This window comes from Chenopodium quinoa, unplaced genomic scaffold (genome assembly GCF_001683475.1).
Source record: "Chenopodium quinoa cultivar QQ74 unplaced genomic scaffold, ASM168347v1, whole genome shotgun sequence".
NCBI classification, from domain to species: domain Eukaryota; kingdom Viridiplantae; phylum Streptophyta; class Magnoliopsida; order Caryophyllales; family Amaranthaceae; genus Chenopodium; species Chenopodium quinoa.
Window position 1 is genome coordinate 1501994 of NW_018742205.1, and position 24306 is coordinate 1526299.

At 35.3% G+C, this 24306-nt stretch overlaps 3 protein-coding genes across 6 annotated transcripts; 1 reads left to right on the forward strand and 2 right to left on the reverse strand.

Annotated features, from left to right (window-relative positions):
* The first annotated feature begins 3335 nt into the window (after positions 1 to 3335).
* Positions 3336 to 9633, forward strand: LOC110728127 (small G protein signaling modulator 2-like). Of its 2 annotated transcripts, none has more exons than XM_021907780.1 (5): positions 3336 to 3869; positions 5590 to 5725; positions 6300 to 6349; positions 8024 to 8077; positions 8166 to 9633. In XM_021907780.1, the coding sequence occupies exons 1-5, from the start codon at positions 3703 to 3705 to the stop codon at positions 9382 to 9384; spliced, it is 1626 nt and encodes a 541-aa protein (XP_021763472.1). In that variant the 5' UTR covers positions 3336 to 3702; the 3' UTR covers positions 9385 to 9633. The 2 variants fall into 2 exon arrangements, with proteins under 2 accessions (XP_021763472.1, XP_021763465.1); XM_021907773.1 differs by having other exon boundaries at positions 3735 to 4277.
* A 152-nt stretch (positions 9634 to 9785) lies between these two features.
* LOC110728118 (LRR receptor-like serine/threonine-protein kinase GSO1) lies at positions 9786 to 13687 on the reverse strand. Its single transcript, XM_021907764.1, has one exon. The coding sequence runs from the start codon at positions 13409 to 13411 to the stop codon at positions 10448 to 10450; it is 2964 nt and encodes a 987-aa protein (XP_021763456.1). The 5' UTR covers positions 13412 to 13687; the 3' UTR covers positions 9786 to 10447.
* A 7353-nt stretch (positions 13688 to 21040) lies between these two features.
* Positions 21041 to 23745, reverse strand: LOC110728187 (cytochrome b5-like). Of its 3 annotated transcripts, none has more exons than XM_021907856.1 (4): positions 23601 to 23745; positions 23275 to 23381; positions 21636 to 21702; positions 21041 to 21556 (listed from the first exon to the last, which is right to left on the reverse strand). In XM_021907856.1, exons 2-4 carry the CDS (start codon positions 23359 to 23361, stop codon positions 21303 to 21305), a joined length of 408 nt encoding a protein of 135 aa, XP_021763548.1. In that variant the 5' UTR covers positions 23362 to 23381; positions 23601 to 23745; the 3' UTR covers positions 21041 to 21302. The 3 variants fall into 3 exon arrangements, with proteins under 3 accessions (XP_021763548.1, XP_021763540.1, XP_021763555.1); XM_021907848.1 differs by having other exon boundaries at positions 23537 to 23693; XM_021907863.1 differs by having other exon boundaries at positions 23464 to 23605.
* Between the last annotated feature and the right edge of the window lie 561 nt (positions 23746 to 24306).

A 24306-nucleotide genomic window follows, 5' to 3' on the forward strand; every position in this document is an offset into this window, starting at 1 on the left:
AATGCTTATATATAATTATATGTAGCCCTAAAAGCTATGTATAACATTTTACATAAAAAAAAAAAAAAAAAAACAAAACAAAAAATGAATTGAGTAATTGACACATCAAAATCACATTATTACAATAGCTTTTCCAGTTTTCCTTTCTTTTTTCTTGTAAAAGCAGGGTGAAAGGACCACTTCAACCGTTTTTTTTGAGTTTCTTTCTTTATCATGTGCATGGTATAACGTTAGAACACCTTGCTTAATTGAAAGTGATGATGCACATTGTTTGCTAATGCATATCCTTGGTTGTGAAAAGAGAAAATTTCTCCATCTACCCTTTCGTTACATAAGGTTTTACGCATTTATTGTAAATTTACTGATAAAAGAAGTACAAATTAAATCAAAAGGTTTCTTACAATTGTATCCTTATGTATTTTAAGAATTTACACAATCTAACCATTACATATTAAGAATATGAGAGTGAGGGGTAGCTCATTTGGTAAGAGCTTCCCTCCCAATTTCAGGTGATCCTGGGATCGATTCTCTTCCCCGCCTTAGTGGCTCATATGAACCAAAAAACATATTAAGAATATTGAATTAACAAATTTAAACTACACGCAATTCTTTGTTTATACTTACGAGGATAAACACTTACATGGAGACCTTTAATTAAGGTCCAATTTTCTTCCCCTTATTTTTACTGAATTAAAATTATTTTTGCTGAACTAAGATTATTTTTACTGAACTTATATGTAGTATTAATTTAACTGATCAACTAAAATTATTTTTCCTAAATAATTATTTTTAACTAATTTCCAATTATATTTATTTTTTAAAATTATTGATTTTTACCGATTAAGCACATATAGAAAACCGAATTTGCCAATATTTACCATCAAACAAAAATAACTTATAAGGACTTGGCAAGAGTTGACTCGCATACATAGTCATATATCGTGTGACAATACGCCAGCTGAATCCATGTTATATAATCAATCAAATCCACTATAATAGTATTTGAAATGAATGAAAAGACCTTGCATGTAGAACAGCTTACATATAAACAAATTAAAGAAACAATACTCGATCAATACCGTAATATATACAAACAATTTGGTCGGTTTATACATAAATCCAGCAAGACAAGCTAGCTAAAAAATAAACTACTACGTAATTAAGCATATGGTGTAAGAGAGTAGCAAGCATAACATTATCCTACGCCAACTAATTTAAAATTAAGATTAATATTTTCATTTTTCGAAAACAAGATTATTAATTATTCTAATTATTAATAACGTGTTTTCTATGCGACTGGCCACATCATGTGGTCGCTTGTTAAAAAACGGAATTATTCCTATAACACTGATAAATAATTAACCCTTATTATAGAGACAATGTAACCACTTATTGAGTAACCCTTACATAACAATGTACATAACCCCTACAACACTGACACGGTAACCCTATTTTACTAAATAAGTAACCCCTATAACTGTAATAGTGTAACCCCCATATTATTAAATAAGTAACCCATATAACTGTAATAGAGTAATTCATATAACACTAACACTGTATGGCCATTCACATTTAAAAGTTAATGTATTATTAATTAATTATTGATTATTAATTAATTGTTGCTAATTTAATAATTACTCTGTATTGACTATTAATTATTGATTACAGTTTTATACTGAGCAAAGCAAAGCACTTGTTAATAGGCGAGCAGGTGCCAATAGAGTAAAACAAATGTTAGTAAAATAGAGCAAAACAAAAAAAAATACAGCTAAATAGAACAAAGCCTTAGTCATCTTCCACTATCCTCTTTGATCTTCTTCAATGTAGGATAATTAGTTTCCATCTCTATAAGTGAATTTTTTAATTTTTTTTTTTTTTAATTTTTTTTTTTAATTGTGTTAATCAAAAGTGTATGTTTATATGCTACCATTGAGGGTATTTACTCAATTGCAACAAAAATAAATCAATTTTCCTTTTTTTTTTTAATAACATAATTGAAGTTTCACAATGGCTTATACCATCAATATCTTCTATTTTCTTAAGGAGATCTATGTATTAAAAAGCAATATTTTGAAAGTTTTGAGGCATGTCTAACAAGATCTTGCATAACTACACTTTTCATTACATAATTACATATAAATCACAATAGTTGGTGAGAAATAGCACACAAATAGTGTAAAATTTAAATGTGACAATTTAAAACAAAAGAGGGAGATATACAATTATAACTTTCATGATAAAGCATATCCCTTGAGATACAATATCAATATGTAGTATGTCCCAACTTTAATACTTTCTTATAATTTACAAGATTCGTTATGTTGAACTGTAATTTGTCTCTAAATGTCCAATTAAGTCATAAAACTAATGTGAAGTTTATAGCTTTAATACAGAAACCCGTTCAATTTGAACAAAGTAATCCTTAATACTGACCTGGTTGCGTGGATACAAGACCATACATATCACACATTACATGATGTAATTAGAGCAAGAAATCTATATATTTTATAAAAAAAAACAAAAAAAAAAAACATTCTACTCTCAGCGTTTCTCTTAAAAAAGTGATAACAACGTTTTCATCAAAGATATCAATTCAAATCTCAGTATGCCATAAAGTGCAGAAATCGACATAGATCAATGTTCTCCTGCAAACCAAAGATCGAAATTCAATTATGCTACGTGAACAAATTCATCTTCGCATGGGATTTCATCGGCTTAAAAGTGTATGTCAAGCTTATGTTTTATTCTTTATTAAATGTTATACACTGATACTTGACAGCATGCACTGATACTATCTCAATTTCATTATGAATTTTACGGTTTCCCACAAAATTTGCATTTTCTAAGTTTATGCATTTCTACTCTCTCGCTCTATTTTTTAAAATTATAGTATTTTTTTTTCCTTTCTTTTTACGTACAACGATTTTATACGAACACATACCAGCCCCACACAATTGATCAAGTCACACATTAGTCGTTGATAAATCAATCTCATGTTTTTACCACTTAGGCCTTGTCTCTTCACTTTATTCAAATAATATGAAGTATTTAGTAAAAACAATTTCATTTCAGTAAAAATAATCTAAGTTCAGCAACAATACGTTCAATTATTATTTTTTAAATTAATAAAAATAATTCAAGTTCACCAACAATAAGGCTAAGACATTATAGATAACATTAATATTACATAATTATCATTTATTACCCCACCCATCCTTTTATCACGAGTGGATGGAGTAATTAATTTTTAAACTAAATTCTTTTTTTTATTTTTGTTTTTGAAAGAAAATTTTAAACTAAATTCTTATGCATTAGAAATTGTCAAAAATAATTAAATAACGGGTAAATAGTTGGTATCCCAACTGCATCAAACCCGTAAAAAAAAAAAAAAAAATCAAAATTTGACAATAATACTCAAATGGTAGAATGCTAAGAATTCTAGAATGCCAAGAATCTTTCTAGTCCTCCTTTTGATCCTTTCTCATTTCCCATTTTCTCCCTCCTTGCATTCCCACTCTCTCTCCTCCACAGAAAAAGACAATTTTAAAATTAAGACATATTAAAAATTGCAGAAATTTGAGAGAAAGAAAAAAAAAACCCAATTTCATCATCTTCTTCATCAAAACTACTGTAAATTTCTTGCAGAAAATCCGCCATTTTTGGGCAATTTGAAAACTACCCTTTTTTGTTCTCTCTCCTCCAATGCTGAACAGCGTTCCATCTTCGAGCTTACACAGTAGCATCGGTGGACTATTCCTGTTCTTAAGCGGCGGCAATGGCGGCCAAAATGGCGGCGGCGCTGCTGTAGCTGTCGCTGTTACTGCCGTTGCTGGTCTCGCTGTATTTGCCGCCATTGCTTATACTCGTAGGTAAAATTTTACTCTAATAAAACCTCCCCCAATTTTTTTTTTGGTTTGTTTGTGTAATTTGATTACTATGAACCCTAGATTTAGTTGGTGATTGATGTTTAGGAAGATCCTCAGAAATTAATTTGTTTCTTTTTTTTTAGGGGGAGGGTTAGGGTTAGGTTAGAATTAGGGATTTTTTCTGGGTTTTGTATATTTATAGTAGATGAAAGCTCTTAGACGAAGCCATACTTGTTCTTCTTCTCCTTCTTCATCGTCGAAATCATCCCCATCATCATCTAATTCGAAAAAACATCATTATTCACCATCCTCATCATCATCGTCGTCGCCGTTGTCGTTGTCGTGGGTTCATTTGCGATCGGCTTTATTCGTTGTTGCTTCTTCCTCACCGGCATCTTCTTCTTCCCATCGGTGAGTTTCCCTACTCCCCTAAAAGCTTCCGTTTTCTCTCATGTGCTGAGGAACCTCACTATTCTGCTTAGTTTTAGTTTACCAGTTGTACTTTAGAATTCTAATATAGTTTTATCTTACTCATAATCATGGTATTTAAGTTGTGGTTATCTGGTGCCCTGATTTGATAATTATGAATTTACTATTTTAGGATGTTCGGAAAAGATTGCTACCCTTTTTAGATTAGTAATGATCTATGATAGTAAGGATTGTTAAAAGTTGTATTGAGTGGTAGGAAGAGATTGGGAATGATCCAACTATTACAAAATTACATCATGAAGCATTTCTAATTAGGGAGTTTGGAGCAATGTGACAATTGTTTCAGGTGGATGAGTGACTTTTTTGGGGATAACCATGTTTTGACTGGGTTGTAAATGAACTTGGGTATTCATTTTTATTTTATGGAGGTTTAGTGTGATTATGGAATTTATTTAAAATCGAATAGTGATATATCTTTGGTATTTAAGTGACAAATACTAGGGAATCACTAATTACTAAAGTTAGTTATGTGGTCAAACAATATGGGTGGGAGGTGATAACTTGAAAGGGAGTAAAATTAGTCAAGTGGTCTAACAATGTTGATGGGAGGGTATAACTTGGATGGGTGATTTAGCTCATAAGTGTGTCATGCAGTGTCCCAGGTAATACAATTTATTATTTAGAACTGGTAAGGATGTTTAGTCTTCTGTCTTAAATTGCTTAAATTAGTTCACTAAGAACTGGAAATGCAATAAAACATATTCCAATGCACATGTTCCACATTTTGATTATTTCTACACGGGGAAGAAAATCGCTGGGGAAAGGGGGGAAGATGTTGTAGTAGACTGTGTAAAATGGTAAGTGTAGTTTATATCATTGCCGTTTTATCGTTTGTTTTCGTTCTCCATCTTTCCTTTCATATGGAAAGATGCAGATATGTAATGGGCACCCATATTTATTTTATTATTCTGTGTAGCTGAGTTTAAAGAACAAACAGAAGCTAAATTAGGAAGTCAGTTTAATATGTGAAATTCCTGTGATTGATATGATGCTTGGAAGTTGGGAAACATTATGTGTATCTTGGGTTGTCAACATCATGGAGTTGGATTGTTATGCTGCATATGCATGTCTTAGCTGTGGATACTGCAGGCTTCATGTTTGTAATATTGGGCATATATATTTTTGAATGCTATACTGTGGTTTAATACATACTTTGTATATTTATTATTTTCTAAAGAAGTTTGTTCTATGTTTTCCCTTTGATTATTGAATATGTATATATTTTTTTTGCTAGTGGTCAACTTAAGTCACCATGGTCTCGCAAGAGAAGGAAACATCCCCTCACACCACAGCAATGGATAAATTCGTTTACACCTGATGGGAAACTTCAGGATGGTGGAATACAGCTTTTGAAAAAAGTTCGAAGTGGAGTAAGTGAATGTATAAATGGAAATATGCTTTTTATGCACTTCGTATGAGGTCAAAAATAAGAATTTTAATCTCCTTTTACTACCTATTAATCTAAAAGTCCCAAAATTATGATCTATTTCTCTAGGGTCTTGTCTTCATGGCAAAAAACCTATCTATTTCTATAGAATTAAAGGTGGCATATTAGACACCCTTTGGGTCAAATTACTGTATCTTCATTCTTAAATGGTAGGAACCTGGAAGTTTTATTCGGTTGTTTAGCCTGTAGTTTTTTTTTTTTTTTTTTTTTTTTTTTTTTTTTTTTTTACTATGTCTGTTTCCTTAAACTTTTTCTAGGGTTCATTTATGATTTGTCTCTTTTAGCCAATTGATACCCTCTTGTTGTCTTCTTAATCTTTAGTGATAGTCTCTTCATTTTTATTGACTGATTGAAAGAAACTAGTGGATAGTAAGGTGTCTTTTGGAATAGAATATTATTGCACTTCAAAAATTTAAACCCTTTATAGATGAAAGGTTGAAATGCCTTTTTGTCTCCAACTGTCATGTTTCTCAATGTTCTATAATTTCTTGATGCAGGGTATTGATCCCAGCATCAGAGCAGAGGTTTGGCCTTTCCTTCTTGGCGTGTAAGTGTAGAGGACATTTATATCTCCTCCATAGCTTGGTTGACATTTTTTTTTACGCATACTTGATGTCTACAGCTATGTGTTAGCTGTCCACCGAATTTGTGATTGAACAAAGGAACAAAGGAATTAATCATGGTTTCTTGGCATTTGTTTGTACAGCCTGGTTAAACTGTCTACTTCTACATCATTCTGCTGCAAAATCCTTTATACATTAATTGAACGATGTTATGTAATCATGAGACTTACCATGGTTCAGGCAGTCTAGTTGATGGAGTTGTACCTTTTTCGCTTGCTGTGATCCCTTGTTTTAAATATAATTCTCCTAATCTTGAATTGATAGGTCGTCACTGCCTGAATTGGGGTTTTGGATTGGTCATGTTTTTAAGTTAGCATATCTATTTTTGGTTAAGCACTTAGATGTATATGATACTTCTATTTGAAAGCCATCGAAAAGCCAACAAAAATGATGTGCATTTTTTTTTCCCTAAATATATGGCATTGAAGAGATACTTAGCTCATGTTAGAAGACTTAGAACAAGTCATAGATTGCATTTCTTGGTCTGCAAGTTTGTAGTAATAGCATATAAGAACTGCCTTTTGTCTTCTGTGTGTTTGATGGATTTTAAATTCTGGAGAAGACAATGGGATTAGTAGTCTAGCAATAGTTTAATGCATTGTCAGCTGCTTAGATTGTGGAAAGATGTTTTTATATGGCTTGGCTTAATGCGTAATTGCAACTGTTTAATTGTTGAAAAGTGGATCACTGCACTCTTTGAAAGGCAAAGGGAGTGGGAATAGCTTAAGGGTGGGACGTTAGGTTGTTATTTTGACTTCCATACTTTATAAGCAAAATTTAAGGGGTAGTGGTAAGAAGAGTGATATAGAAGAGACATACATATGTGGTCCAAATTTGAAGTTTTTTGGTCCACTGAGACTTATAATGTTTGTCCGAGGCGTAAACTTAACAGGTGAAAGTTCTAATCACCACTCTTTAAATTTTTTATCATTAGGTAAGTCTCGGATCTTTTTTTTGTAGAGTAGGGATTCTGAAGAGAATAGCAACTGAAATTTATGTTTTTTTTTTTTTTTTTCCACTTTGGTGATTTCTGTTTTGCGGTGTTATTTTCTAACTTATAGCTACTAAGACTTGGTGTCCCCTGCTCGTATTTCTTACTTTAATAGAAATGATTAGGTGGAAAAGTGCTGAAATTTTGTTCAGCTTGAAATTTCGAGACACTATCAACAAGACAGCTCCTTAACTAAATTTTGTTGCTTTTCGTTCTGCTGCACATTGTTTCCATTTAGCCTAGTCATCTTCTTTCAAATATATGTTGTTTGTGTACATCATCTTTTGCTTGTGGTGCTCTTTGGCCTCTGTAAGAGAAATTATGTTGCTGAGGTGTACTTTTAAATTGCAGCTCTTGTGCCCATGGCTTCATTTTTTGATGTATATTAGCAATTTCTTGTATGCTGAGCTTTGTATATATTGTTTTTGTACCCTATTGCCTTAAATTCACTAGATGTATAATCTAGATTTTCTCAGGCTTATATTATTGTTATGATGGCACTTAAGTTCATATTACTTTTTGGCATTTATATTATTTAACTGTGCCTGTTCTTATCAAATTGATGGATTTTTTTTTTTCTTTATTATTCATTTGTTCTGTTAAACAGCTATGATTTGAATAGCTCAAAAGAAGAAAGAGATCTGGTCAGAAATACAAACAGGTACTATAATGCCATTAGTATGAGCATCCTTCAAAAGATTCATTAGTCAGTTTACTTGAGTATTTAGTTTTGGTGTTTGTGTATCCAGAAAGGAGTATGAGAAACTCAGAAGACAGAGTAGACGACTACTAAAACAAACTGATGAGAATTTATTGAATAGCAATGGGAGTTGTTTGAGCTCCAATTCAGAGCCCAGTTCACCTGCCTCAGAAGATGTTGTTAGTGCTCGCGAATCCCTCTCCAGTGAGAAGGGAAGTTCTGATCTTGAGTTTTCAGAAAATCATTCCAGTTCAGTATTGGATAGGACTAGTAGCTCCCAACGGGTCACAAGTTCTAGTCCTTCTGTAATCTGCAGTGATTCATCTGACGTGGAGTCATCTGTAGATGAGCAATTTGATGAAGTTTCTTCTCCATTCGACCAAGAAAATGATGCTGATGCAGTTTCAAAGGGTGATCTTTCCCCTTCTAAGACAGATCCACAGTCTAATGTCTGTCGCACTGAAGATTTTGCTAGTTGGCAGCGCATTATTCGTCTTGATGCTGTGCGGGCCAATGCAGAGTGGAAGGATTATTCTCCTTCTCAGGCTGCAGTATCAGAAGACCGAGCACGTCGTTCTGCTGAAGCTGTAGGACTTAAAGATTATGACCACCTTGAGTCGTGCAGAATTTACCATGCTGCTCGGTTGGTAGCGATACTTGAAGCCTATGCTATCTATGACTCAGATATTGGTTACTGTCAAGGCATGAGTGATCTTCTTTCCCCAATAATCTCAGTGATAGAGGAGGACCATATGGCATTTTGGTGCTTTGTGGGTTTTATGAAGAAGGCTCGGCATAACTTTAGGCTTGATGAGGTGGGAATTCGTCGGCAACTTAATATTGTGGCCAAAATTATAAAACACAAGGACTCTCATTTATATAAACACTTGGTAAAGCTCCAGGCAGAGGATTGTTTCTTTGTGTACAGGATGGTGGTTGTCTTGTTTAGGAGGGAGCTGAATTTTGAGCAGACACTTTGCCTGTGGGAAGTGATGTGGGCTGATCAGGCTGCGCTCAGGGCTGGGGTTGGCAAGTCTGCATGGAGCAGAATAAGACAACGGGCTCCACCGACTGAGGACCTGCTGTTGTATGCTATTGCTGCTTCTGTGTTGCAGAGGAGAAAACAAATTGTAGAGAAGTACAGTAGCATGGATGAGATATTGCGGGAGTGTAATAACATGGCTGGACACCTTGATATCTGGAAACTCTTAGATGGTGCACATGATCTGGTAATGACTCTTCATGATAAAATTGGTTCAACCTTTTAAGTGATGGTTGCTTCATATCGGTCTTTCTTCCAATTTGGGCCTAATCTGTTGTTGTAGCACATGGTACAGGGCCGTGATTGAAAATGTATGAGCCTAAGGCGAATTTCTGTAAGGTCTCATCTTGTGTAATTTGGGTCTTTGATTTTCCCTATATTTCGAGGTGGAAAAAATAAATTGTTCAAATTGAGAAATTTTGCAATTTAACTAACGGCTCTGTTTGGTTTGAAGGAAAACATATTCGAAGGAAAATGATTATCCATGGAAAACATTTTCAGATAGGATAGAATTGCATATTAGCTTTCCTTTGTGTAAGGACGGATCAAGGGATTGTATGAGTGAAAGAGGAGGTTTGAAATGGGTAGGAAACTGGGGCTTTTATTGTAAAGGTAAAATATCTTCAAGGGCATGTTTGGATTGAAGGTGAGAACAAGGTGTAGCTTCTAATAATCTATCGTTCTTATCTCTTTTATACTAAAACTAGTATACTACCTTTTACCTTATTCCTTGTACAAACCTCATCCCATTAATGTTATCAATTCTACTCAACCTTATATTTAGTTTTACTTTTACGACCCGTTAAATGTTACCTACGATTTAATGTGTATTAATGTGTAGCTACGGAGCTACCTCAGAAACCACCTCCGAAGATACATACTACCTTTTCTACCTTTTCTTAATGCTGTAGAAAATTCACTCTTTTTAATTGTAAAACCTCATATAACTCTGCATTCACAACTCTTAACATTTAAAAAAAAAAAAAAACAAAGGGAGTAATATTTACTGAAAGTTAAATATTACAGTATATAATGATTTTAACGCATGAAATTGTGCTTTGGTATACATCAAAAGTCAAGTCAAAAGTAAAATTGCTGAAAAAGTTTGACATCATATGAGATCGATATAATATTACAATATATAGTTACCAACTTCTGGTAACAAACTAACAAATTTAGTGTAAACTTATTCATACTACATTTGATATACTAGTATCTCAGTAATGATCTTTGACTGATGTGTATCAGCTTACACCTAACTCATCATAAATTTCTGAATCTGTTGATCTTTAACACAACTTAGCGCACAAGAAATTCAGGATATTTTCAACACGCCGGAACACAACGTGTCTCCACCCCGGCATGAGCACTAAACTTCCAACCATTCCCCAAAACCCCGTAGCAAAACCGAGAAATATGACGACATAGAATTCCACCTCTTCATGGTCATCATCCTCCTCTTGAGCATGGTTTGATCCTTGTTGAACACCTTGTTTGATTTTGCATTTTTTCGGCAATGCATCTCCACATAAACCCGGATTGCCTGCATATATCAATGATGGGTCATCAAGAGTTTGGAGTTGGTTTCCTGTTGGGATTGTTCCGTGAAGCTTGTTGTACGACAAGTTTAAATGGCTCAAGAAATTCAACGCGGATATGCTTGGAGGAATTGTCCCTGAAAGCATATTGTTAGACAGGTCAAGGGACTCTAATGATTTCATATTACCAATCTTCTGAGGTATAATTCCTGTTAGATGATTGTTCGACAAGTTGAAGCCAACAAGTCCTGCTAAATTAGTAAGCTCCTCAGGGATTGAGCCTACTAAACCGTTGCACGAAAGGTCCAAGTTCACTACAAACTTAAGATTGGTGGTGTATTGTAGCTCTTTCCCTTTCAACACCTCCATGGTAGTTTGTTCAATGGGAAATGTAGGTGATGATGCACTTGAATTACGAGTTGTGGGAAGCAACACCATGCCGTTTAAGTTGCCAAAACATTGAGGAATGTCCCCGGTCAGATTGTTGCTTGCAAGGTCCAGGATTTGAAGCCAAGGAAGTGAGCAAAGTTGCACAGGAAGAACCCCAACAAGTTGATTTCCTCGTAACCTGAGAATCTGCAGATTCGGGTGGCTTTTTGCACTGAATTTTGGTATGTCCCCTGATAGCTTATTTTCACCAAGATCTAGAATTATCAATCCTCTAGATTTGTTGAAAGTCTTAGGAATTTTCCCTTCAAGTGAATTGTTGTTCAAATTCAAAAATAATAAGTTAGGAAGTAGTCCTATGGACTTGGGAATGAGCCCTGAAAGATTATTCGAGGACAAATTGATAGTATACACTTGTTCAGAACTCCAGCAGTCAGGTATTGTGCCTGATAGCATGTTTCTCTGAAGATCCAGCACATGCAGCATCTTCAAATGGCACAAAGAAGTTCGAACAAGGCCATTGTCGAGCACTTGACCTTGTGGGAGAGACCCCGAAAACAAGTTATATGAAAGGTCTCCATAAGAGAGCTCAAAGGATAAGTTTGTGATTGGACCTGTAAGATGATTGTGGGACAAATTTAGTCCAAAAAACTTCATGTTCCAAAACCATTCTGGCAAATCCCCTGAAATCCCTGTATTCGAAAGGTCCATGAAAATGAGCTGTTTTTGTGATTGAATCCATTGAGGAATCCGGCTTTCAATTCTACAGCAACTTAACTGAAGTTCATCGAGTTGAAACGGAGGCTTCCAGTCAGAAGTAAGATTCAAGATCAATGAGTTGAAGCGTAGGTCTAAACTCTTTAGACTAGAGAGGTTGGTGAGGTGAGTGTCTGACACTACGCCTTCCAAAAAATTCGATGAGAGGCTAATTCTCACTAGTGTCTTGTGCTGTCCAAGGACTTCCGGGATGGTTCCAGTCAAGAGATTGTTTGACAGTTGCAAAAGGGTAAGAGAATGCAACTGTCCTAGAAAAGATGGAACAATGCCATTCAAGGAATTGTGAGACAAGTCTAGCATTTGCAAGGATGAAAGTCCTTGAAGAGAAGTCGGTATGGTTCCGTTGAGACCATTCCTAGACAGACTTAACTCTTCCAAGTATGGCAATCTTCCAATTGATGTTGGAATCAATCCAACTAATTTATTACCTCCTAGATTCAAGCGTCTAAGATTTCTCAAGTACCCCAACCAATAAGGCAATTTGCCTGCGATCTTGTTATTGCTTAAATCCAACATCTCCAAATCATGTGTCGTGCATTTGGAGAAATTTTCCGGAGGGCTTTCGAGCTCTGCTACAAGATCATAATTCCATGACAAATCCAATCCTTTGAATTTGCATGGATTCCCCATGACTCTCATGATTGCCATGCCCTCTACGTGGCTAAACGAATTCCCCTTGAGGCTGAGAAATTCAAGTCCTCTGATATTGTTTAGCCAAAGAGGGATGTAGCCATTGAACATATTAAATGAGAGGTCAAGGGATTTCAAGGAGGTCATATTGACTGAAAATCGAGGGATAGGGCTATCTAACATGTTCATGGAAAGATCAAGGAATTGTATCCTAGAAAGCAAAGTTGAATTGTGGAAAGCATGACTTAAGTGAGCCTTACCTAGTCCACAGTCTTGAAGCCGCAACTTCACCAAAGAAGGAAGCCTCGCGAGAGTTGCCATAGCCTTGTTCGTTGGAGTAAGGTAGATGCCACTCAAGTCCAAAGACCGCAGGTTCACAAGTTGAGAAATCCAAACAAGATCACTATGGAAAGGCGGTCCATAGAGATTTGAGCTATCAAGATCAAGTATCTCTAGTCTTGAAAGATTGCCGAGTTGGGGAGGTATAACCCCCCAAAAAGATGCCATAGACAAGTTAAGGTACCTTAGATGTTTGAATGAGCCAATGAACTCTGGGATTTGGCTTCTTTGAAAGTCATTGCCGCTCAAATCCAAGTAGTTCAAGTGCCTCAATTCAAGCAAACAAGGGCCTAGCCTTTTGGCTTCTAACTGATATGGTGCCGCGTTCAAACTTAGTGGATTGTCGAAATTCCACACTGGGTTAGCCCGCAGATCAAGATGGTCTATGTAACCTGTAACATTGTTACAGATTACTCCTTTCCAACGACAGCAATCTTTGCCAGTCCATGAAGAAAGACGATTTGCAGGGTCGCTAAAACTCATCTTGAGCAAGGAAAGAGCCTCTAGTTCTGCATTATGGCAGCCCAAGACTAAGCTGATCAATTGCAGGAGAGTAAAAAGAAATAAACTGTAATTTTTCATTGTTTAAGTCAGGGAATATTTTGTTTTTTTAGGTTTGTTTCTGTTTTTTGGGGTGAATATTTCAGATTGTGTGCCATGTTATATATAAAGTGTGAAGGAGATCCTTTACCCAAAATTAAAGGAGGGTTTAAAGTTTTGAACAGTAAACGCTTGTTAAGTTGATAACAAAAATTGTGTAGTAGTAGTAGCATCAGCAGTACTAATCGCGAATAACATGTTAACTCCTCCTCTCACTGAAAGTGAAGTAAAAGATCAATTAATAACCGTAAAAGTGGTTAGTCTGGTTACGTTTCCAATTTCCCGTTGGAGCAGGCAACTGATCGATCTTCTTAGACAAAGTCCTTAATCTAACCTTACTGAAATTGTCATGTATGTATCGAAACAGTCTTCAAACACACGGCGATTCATTGTCATGAGGGCCTCCCGTAACTCTCAATAATGTAAACATTGGTTCTCTTCACAAATTGTCTGTTAGCTATAGTCATGGCTGATAATGTAGTAAATGAATTGAAGACGCTCTAATTTGATAGGTCCAATTACACTAAGCAGTATACGTAGTCATCGAGCTCTTGCAACTTGTGGGAGCATCAACATAGCAAGTTTGCTATTCAAGAGATCACCCTGTGTATGCTATCGAAACTTATTCAATCAGAGCAAGTTTGAGATTAGATCGATCATTTCACACCATTAATTTGTACAAAACTAACAAGCAGGGTCGGGGGCAAAGATATTATGTACTTCATAATGAATTGGCCCCCTTAAAAGTACTCCAATTCCCTGTCTTCTGATCTCAAGTTGTACGAGCAAATGTAAATTATAGAATGTACTCGTATTATTAACAAATGGAATATTTTTTTTACTACCTAGTTATAGGCAATTTTATGAAACACTTAGTTTTCTTAACTTAATGTAATTGAATGAAGTGGAGAAAGAATAGTTAGATTAGAGATAAAACTATACAAGTATAATTGATGATACGTTACAATATAATAACTAAAATGAAAATGATTAGACTCCGAGGGTATACATTACTCAATGAACGTGCTCTCCTTTAGTTGTAAAATAGAACGTACAACAGGTTGATGTGATAACTAGATGATAAATTGTATATATATGTTCAAGTTAGAGGTGGGTTCAAGTTTTGATGACATTTTTATGCGAGGAGGATGTTCTTTCTTCTCCATATTAAGTAACACTACCTTATTCCTTTTACCACCACCTCATCTCATTTCACCATTTCTATTTCTTAATTTGACTTTTATTATCCTTTAACCCAAACATGCCCTTAGGATAACAAATTTTTTTCTCCACCCTTAATAAAATTGTTTTCCACCAAAACAAACAATAGGTACGGTAAATGGGAAAACGACTTCTTCTGGAAAAATGTTAAACCTTTGTAACAAAAATCTACAATTGATCTACTTGGAGCTTGACAAATACACTTATACCCCCAAATTTAGTTTTTCAGCACCATATATGAAATTAAGAATGTATTTGAAGACTTGAACAAAGAACAACTGAAAGACTATAGATTCTAAAACATGTATGGTGTATTACAATAAATGTCACTGACTAGCTTTCGCAATGAGCACTTCATAAAATATACTATATCTTTCCAAATGATATTTATCACAACTTTGGAAAGGAGTAGTTGAACACACCAATTGTAAGAAATACTTATTGGTATTAACAAAAATTTAAGCTTACAAAGGTCGTGGTTCATTAAAATTAGAAAATATCGGCTAGTTTAGTTGGTAAAGCCTTATGAGAGAGGGTTATTTAAGGGGACTAAGACCTTTATATTTTGGTAACAAGAATATGTGGTAGAGCCACTGCAGAAAGAGAGAATTATATGCCATCAACTCTTTCAAACACAGTTGCACCATGGGGACAACCTTTTCGGAACATTACTGTAAAAGAGAAGCAAATAACCACCCATAAGGAAAATGCCCCCCCTCAAGTTTACAAGTCGCGATGTCAGTGGGGCGGGTCAATTAGGAGACCTGCCCCATCCCCAGCCGCCCCATTTCGTACCCGCCTCACTTTGTACCCGCCCCATCCCCACATCATATATCTTAAAAACAAAATTATATACTTTTATACTATTTTATAAAAAAAATTATTTAAAATAAAATTGTAAATATAATACTTTGTAATACACTTATATTATAAACAAAAAAAATGTGTGATATTAACAATAATTTTTTCTTTTTGCAATCTTTATTAATTATGAAGGATTGTGTATTTGGGAGGCGGGGATTAGGCAAGTCTTAGGTGGGGGTGGATATCCAAGTGGGGAGTGGAGCGGGGATGGTTTTAGAGTTGTACTTGTCGGGGCGAGGATGAGATGGGGATGAATTTTAGACCCGCCGCGGGGATGGGGACGAAAATTTTAGGTGGGGATGGAGATGGGAAGGCCAATATCCGCCCCGCCCCATTGACATCCTTATTTACAAGCCAACCACCTTGTCTATATTCCGCGCATATCAAACAATCTAATTCAATCGATCCTCGTCTATTTCCTAACAAATCGCAATGGTAGGAAATGTACAAAGTTTAAGATAAATATAGACTAAACTTGTAGGCTTCAATAAGATAATACAAGTGGACTAATTTTTTATAATATAAATTATAAAGTAGAGTTAATATGAAAGAGAAATTAAATAATTTAAAAAGTAGTATAAGTGAATTGGTATGAGAGATAAATGATAAAATGTTAGAGAAAGTAGGGTTATAATCAATAATAAAATAATAGTGGATTTTTATCAAATAAGAAAGTGTTACAACGAATATAAAAGAAAAGTGTTACAATTACTACGAAACAGAGGGAGTAAAAGGCCGGAATTGTGGGGAGGGAAAATTTTAAGAGATTTAGCGCCAAAGTGGTGATTGAGCGGGAACTTTTGCTGTAACTTTCAGCTAAATTATTTGGCGCCCATTATTTTTCATGAAAACATACTACCTCCATTTCTTATCACGTGCAATCGGAGGTAGTAATTAGTATTTGCAATTATTGGTAATCCTATTTGAAAAGTTATTTTCCAAACTAGGTATATTTAGGCAAGAGCGTTACGGTCGCCAATTTTCAAGCATCAATAGAGATAATGTATATTAAAAAGCATGACAACTTCAATTACAAATTTGCCTATATTTATCCTCCGCTCAAGTAATTGACAAGTTTCAATTGCTAATCTAACCTCCAAAAAAAATGTTTACTCTCCCTGTAAAGCTAATTCCCCCACCATCCAAAAAGTTATTAATTTTATTGAAGTATAAAGACTAACGGCATTTCAGAAGCGCCATTTTTGCATAGCCACATGACCTTTCTCATGGCATTTGATTAGTCAATATGGTATAGTGTTTTCAAGTGTCCAGATGGAATTGTTACTTGAGTTGATATTTTAACTTACGAGTAATCAGAAGAGATGTTTTGAGTTACTTACAGTAGACATTGGGTTTATTGTGGATTCCGTCTCACCAAGTATTGGGTGAGGCTTAGGCCCTGTTCTTTTAAGCTGCTCTGCTGAAATCTACTCTGCAGTGTTGGAAGCTCTGCTCTGCTGAAATCTGCTCTACTCTGCTAACCCCTACTCTACTCTGCTCTGCCCTGTCAGAAGCTCAAAAGAACACGGCCTTACTTTGTGTATATTTTTATGCAATTTCTTTTCTTTTATACTCTTCCTTCTTTTTCGTCGTGAATCTTCAATATTGTGAGATTTATTAAATAAATGAGCCATTTGAAGTGGATTACTTTTTTTTTTTCACTTTTTCTTTTTATAATTGTGCTTAATTTATAAAATGAAACATTATTTTTTGCTACATATATATATATATATATATATATATATATATATATATATCACAAATTCATAAAATGAGCAAATTTGTTCTAACTAATTTTCTTGTTTATTACATTCTATTTCAGCTACGTACAGACCATTAATAGACAAAAGTAATCTTCTGTACTACCCAAACTACAATAATTTATGCACAAATTAAACATATATAACTATGTAAACAAATAAAAAAAAATATGTTTAATGACATATTTTTCATTCCAATAAAGGAATTGGTTTAAATTAAGGCAAAAAGATAAAGGATAATTGGCAATCAAAAGGCGAAAAAGATCTTTTAATTATTTTCTTTTCTTTTTCTAATTTATTCCCTTTATCAAAATGCACTGAAAATATCAAACTATCTTTTGGTGATACAAACCAAAATGTTCTTCTACCTTTTCTTTTATAAACTTGATTAATTAGCTTGCTGTCTATAATTTTATTTCAAATTTTAACATAACTTTATTTAGACTAATCATCAATTGATGTATTTGATCAAGTTGGAGTAATGAATTTTTTTAAGTTAATGCCCACAACACGTGCATATAGGACTAATGTCTTAATTAATAGATGAAGAGAGACTAATCCCTAGTCACAAGATAGTTTTATAAAGGAGTTACCCTAATTGATTTGGGCAAAACTACTTTAGCTCAGTATGTATACAATGATGAAAGGGTGAAAAACTGTTTTGATTCCCAACTTTGGGTTTCTGCCACTCCACAATCTGGTGTTAGGGATTTTCTTGTCAAGATTATATCATTTGTTACCGGTGAGAATCCTGTAAACTGTGAGATGGCTCAGCTCCATCTTCAGTTTTCGCGCGCAATGCGTGAAATTGCTGGGAAAAGGTGTTTGCTGGTCCTCGATAATCTTATGGCATCGAGACACTTTACGAGAAGGATGGCTACAACTTAGAGCATTACTGCTACAAGTTGGGGCTCTTGAGTTCAGGGTTCTCACCACCACATGTAGTGAGGCAGTTGTCGATGTCATGGGCATTACTGACCCCTACATGCTTCGTGAAATAGCTGAAAATGATTCTTGGCTCCTCCTCCAGTATTTCGCTCTTACAAGAGGGCAAGAGCTGGAGCTGGGTGTTGAGGCGATAGGGAAGGAGATTGCAAAAATGTGTCCGAAAAATCCCCTTGGTATAAAGGCGGTAGGATGCCAGTTAGCAGAGAAATACACAATCGGGGATTGGCAGGCCCTTAAGGATAAATTAGCATCAAATTCAGCTAGCCTTCCTTATGGAAGACAGGGTTATGCAAACACTGAAACTTAGCTATGATGATTTGGACAATAATTTAAAGCGTTGTGCTGCTTATTGTTCCTTGTTCCCCAAGGGGGAAAGTTATCATACAGAAATTACGGTGCGTATATGGATGGCTTTGGGCTTTGTTGAGTTAGAAGATGCTGGAGAAGACCGTGTGCGCAGCTTGGTACGTTGTGGCTTCTTTGAGCAAATGCATCATATCAGAAAATTCAAGATGCATGACGTCATGCATGATCTCAATGTGATGGTCAAGCTAAGACACCTATTGCTAATGGAGGCTAGTAATAACTCGCTTTCTCGCAATGTGATGGCAATGGAGACTATTACACATATGCCCAAGGGGATAGGGAATTTGACCGATCTACAAGAATTAAATTTGTTTGTTGTTATTGGGGAGGATAGCAACACTTCAAGTAGATCCAAGGGTAATGTTGCGGCCGATTTGGCAGAGCTAGGTCGTCTCAACAATACATGTGGCTGGGCAGTCCAAGTATCTAGTATCACTAGCTCCAACAGCACAGTTGGAGAAGAAAGCAAAATTAACTTCGCTGAAAGTAGAATTCAACAACAGCTCCCTAGAAGATGAGAGGTTTCTAGAAGGTCTGCAACCATGTGGGAGTAATTTGAGGCACATTACAATACGGAATTATGGTGGGAAAAAGTTACCTTGCTGGATGAAGGATGATCGGCTACATGATCAGTTTCCGAAACTTGTTTCAATTCAACTATTTTATTGTAAATCTGTATGCCCCTTTCTGATTATGGAATTGGGGCGGTCTCAGCCAGGTGTTGATGAACAACTTATAGTTAGGATTCGGGTTGAGAATGAAACAAGTGAAGATGAGCATGATCATCAGCTGAACTGGCTTCCTGGATACTCAAGAATGAAGGAGCAGCTGAAGATAGGCCCCATAGAGTTGAGTTTCACGACGATTAGGGAAAATGGTCTAAGGGACCTTACTCTTCGCCGCGTAAGGATAGAGGAAAAATTAGCACCAGCTTCAGGTGGGCAACAGCAGCGAGATTTCCTTGTCAAAAGCTGCTTTCCAAACATCCAGAAACTGGTATTAAGTGAGATTCCAGAGTTAGAGGTTATCCCTGAGCAGTTTCGAGACCTCTCCTTCCTTAAAGATCTAACAATTATGAATTGTCCAAAAGTGAAGGAAATATCAGATTGGATTGACAGCCTCACCTCTCTTAAAAGAATTCAGATATGGGGGTGTCCTAGATTGGAACGGTTACCGCATCAAATGAGCAACCTCTCCGAGTCGTTATCACTTGAGATTTATGGATGCTCGAGAGCACTAGTGGAGAAGTGCCGGAAGCCAACAGGTGAACATTGGCCCCATATTCAACATCTGCGTAGGATATACATCAACCCTTCTGAAGACAAGTTATTCAGTCATCATTCCAATAACTCATCCATCATTCAAAACCTGCCTGCAATGCATCCCACTTCCTATGATGTTGCTCCATCTTCTTTTATTAGCCCATTTTTACTTGGTGGTCTGAGTTTATTGTTATTCTTCGCTTGCTTACTTGTGTATTATGTGAGAGCCTGAGGGTTATTAGATGTACATGTACTAATTTTGCGCTGATGTCATGCCCCATCAAATCCTTTGTTAGATATATATCAACTTTCTCAATGTGCACTTCATCAATGTCTATTAAATTGCTACTTATCAATAATCACACCATGTGTAAGAATTTACACAGCATTACCAAAAATTGAGGTTCATTAAAATTAGGTTGAGGCAAAAAGAGAGTAAAGAGGCACCTTTAATGACTATGAGAGTGTTTGGTTGAGAGAGAATTGGAAGAGAGGTTTAACTCTGAAAAGCTAATTACCAAAAATTGAGGTTCATTAAAATTAGGTTGAGGCAAAAAGAGAGTAAAGAGGCACCTTTAATGACTATGAGAGTGTTTGGTTGAGAGAGAATTGGAAGAGAGGTTTAACTCTGAAAAGCTAATTTCGATTAAAAACAGGTGTAGTAATTTTTTGAAACAAGAGTTTGTTGACATAGTTGTGAATATTCTTTTTTATAGTTGGCTTAATTTACTACCATTAAACACATGTTACACAAAAATTTCCCTAATAATAAATTATTCCAACATTTTCATTGGTCATTTTATACAATAAATTAGCTATCGGCAAATATAACACCTGACAAACAACTAATACAACCGGTTAATCAAACTAGCAAATACAACCAACAATTAATTGTCAAGCATGGCCTTAAAATAAAAGGGAAATAGCACTCCTCGGGTACACAAGCCGATCACCCAATACCAACCGGTTCCATAAGAAAAATGCTCCCCTCGAGTTTAATTAGGTATTCACTATTCAGTCATCCGGGGGCCAAATTACAGGGTTTTCTAGGTCCAAAGTTTCCTTAATTTGAGACACTGCTTAGGTACGGAATATTCATTTTTAAGGAAAGACAGAGAGACAATAAGAAAGGAAAAAACAGAGCATTTAGACAAGACTTTGTTCCTGCTTCCCATGATAAGACATTAAGGTGAGAATTAACACTGATAAACTTATCACAAAAAATAGTACTGCAAAGCACAAACACATTGAAATTTTTAATAAAGGTTTGCCACATAAAAATATCCAATGAGCAGCAGAACAGTGACCTGAGTACATCCAGAACCACAGCAATATAGCATGATACAAACTAGAACAGAACCTTCAGACACAACCAACTGAATAAGGATCAATAATCCAAGGACTGAGACTTCTGAATAGCTACATGCCTAGATTCAGAGGACAAATAATTTTCTAATCCTCCTTTTTGGTATAGTGACGCACCGTGAAAGCCAGACCTAAGATGAGAAGGGGTACCAGGAACTGTAAGATCTTGATAATAAACTCGGGTGTCTTGTCATGATTGTAATGAGCTTGTTGTGGTGGAACATATGAGCGCTTTAGAGGGACAGTTGATACGTCGATTTCTCCAACGTAGTATTTGTCCATCATCTCTCTGGCTGAATCACTGTGTCCCACATCTTCAAAATCGTTTGTTGCGTCTTTGCCTATATAAACATGTATAAGAAGCTAAGACACATGCTTAGTAATGTACATGGAAAATAAGAGAGATGTAGGGAAACGCACCAGTTGCAGATAAAAGAACTTCATCACCACCAGGATGGTCTTCCATAAACGGGGTTACATCATAGACCTGAACACGTCAATCAGCAAAGTACCATTAATTTTCACAACAATTCCCTTTATCAAGATATGATTGTCACATGATTAAGAATACTTCATGGCAAGGATATGTTATAAAAATACTAAAAGACCTATACAGTAATTGGTCCATTCTGACACCCCTCATAACTCAATGTCAGTAGGGCATCTTGGAATATACAATCATAAATTTAGAAGATATATGAACTTTTAAGGACATCCCAAAGTAATTAGAGAGACTATTAAACCTGGACAGATGGAGTAAATTTAGATGCAACAGACGTAATGTTATGTTAATATAGTACAGGGAACGTGCACATTTGAAACAGGAAGCAACCGAACAAAAATTTAAAGAGCAATGCTCCAAACCAAAAACTAAGGTTGTAGCAATCAAACAGGAGAATACTAATGATATTATGATTTACATACCGTAGGATACAGAAGACATAGATAGAGGTGAATTCAGTTAGTCTAAGATTATATGACGTGTGCATAAGGGTTCTACACCGACACTAATATGTGATTGAAGACTTAAGAGAGAACATGGTTGTTTCATACTAACTGGTATGATAAAAACCACATTGAGAAAAGTCATGAAAAAACAGAACCCCTTGAATAACAATTGATTCTGGAAAAAGTTCTTATGTTGATCTTTTCTCAGATAGTTTTCACTGACAAGCTGTATCGGCCAAATAACAAGATCCAAAGTGGGGATCGTTATTGTTGTTACTCTAGGCCAAGAAAGATAGTTCATCAAATAAAGATGCTCTATCATGCACAACAAACTAGCAAGAGAATATACAATGAATCACTCATCAGATTGAACGGTCCGCTCTCAGAACAGTATCCATCAAAGAGAAGACTGATGAAGAAGACTCGTGCCAGTCGTGTCTCTCGAATCTTAGAAGTTCGAGCTATCATCTTCTACTCAAGTGTCCAATTTAATACGAAGTAATTTATTAAAGCGTCACACACCTCAAATCCTCTAGCTTCTAATGCATTTCTTGTGGATTGAAGACTTCAAATATTCAAGAGATCAAGTCATAAGAGCAATCGAGCATCACCTCACCAAAATGGTTCAAGCTTTCTAGCACTACATATTTATTTCTTCAATAACAAATTAGCAAGTTCATGGTAGTCCTTATCAAAGTTACAAGCCACTAATCTAAATAATTGGATTCACCCAATGTTATACTTCATCCGAATATAATTGTCACATTGTGCATTTGTGATAACCCCTCATATATACATATACTAGTATACTATATAACATAATTCTACGATATCTCTTAACAATAATCGTTCGAATTATACCATCTTCCCATCAATTAAATTATTTAATCATTTATAATGAAAAACAAACATAAACCATCACAATTTCATGCATCACAACAACTTTTTCCGAAAATCCGAAATCGGTTTATGTAATGTGGTTCCAGAACAGAAAATATCAAATTATAATTTAAAACCCCATAAAAATCATACACGAACACCAATTCAGAACAATTCAAAACCCCAACAAGAAAAATCAAACGAAAAAAGCAAATTAAAAATGAGATCTGACCTTTCCGGAGATAATTAACCAGCAATCCTTATTACTGTTGTGCTTTGAAACTTCGTCAAAGGTGTGAACTTTACCATCTGATGCCATTTTCACCCCTCTTTCTGATCCTACAAACAAAAAATTTCAAACAAAGATTAAGAAAAACCCCAGAAATGTACAGTCAATTAACAGACCCAGAAATTTAATTACTTTCACAAATCAATTGAAGTAAAAAAGATTGAATTTTTGAATCCAGATCAAGCAAAGATCTCTCGTTACTTACAAGAGTAGAACAGAGAAAGAGAGAGAAATAGAGAGAAAAAGGTTAGGTGTTACTACTTCCTTACCAACCAACTTTACAAACGACCAATTGTGGTAATTAAGGTGTGAGAAAGAAAGAGAAAATGCTTAATTTTTAATGGGCAGCAAAATCGACCCTGATTTGCACAGAAATATCGTGGTGTCCACAAGACTTATTGACTTTTTTTGCTTTGCACGACTGCCAGATTTATTAATAATTTAATACGAAGTACGAGTACTTTTTTTATGAGGAAAAAAAGCAAAAAGATAATTCAATTTTCTAACTCTGTATTTGATACGAGTAATAGATACTCCCTTTGTATTTAAATAAATGAAACGTTTTGATTTTTTATCTTAATTTTAATGTAGAGAAATTAGGAATATTGCTAGTTGTTTTGAGTTCATTGACTTTGTTCATGTTTTAGAGAAGCAAAGTGTGTAGCTCATGTTAAGGCTCACCTTAGCCCACTCGAATATTCAACTAGAGTGTGTAGGTGTTGTCCAAGTATGGAGGAGAATGTAGTGGCATCCGATTTTCTCTTAAGCTCTAATTGATAGGGAATATTCTCATCCAAGGTTTAGGAATAATTAGTCGTCATATGGCCTTCTCAAAAAAAAAATCCATAGTTTAATGGTTAAAATGTTAATGTTATAATCTTAAAACAACCTTGGGAAGAATGACAAATGGCCCTTAATCTTGTTTAGGGATGCTTTATTCTTTCATTTTCTTGAGTCAATATTTTTATTTTATTT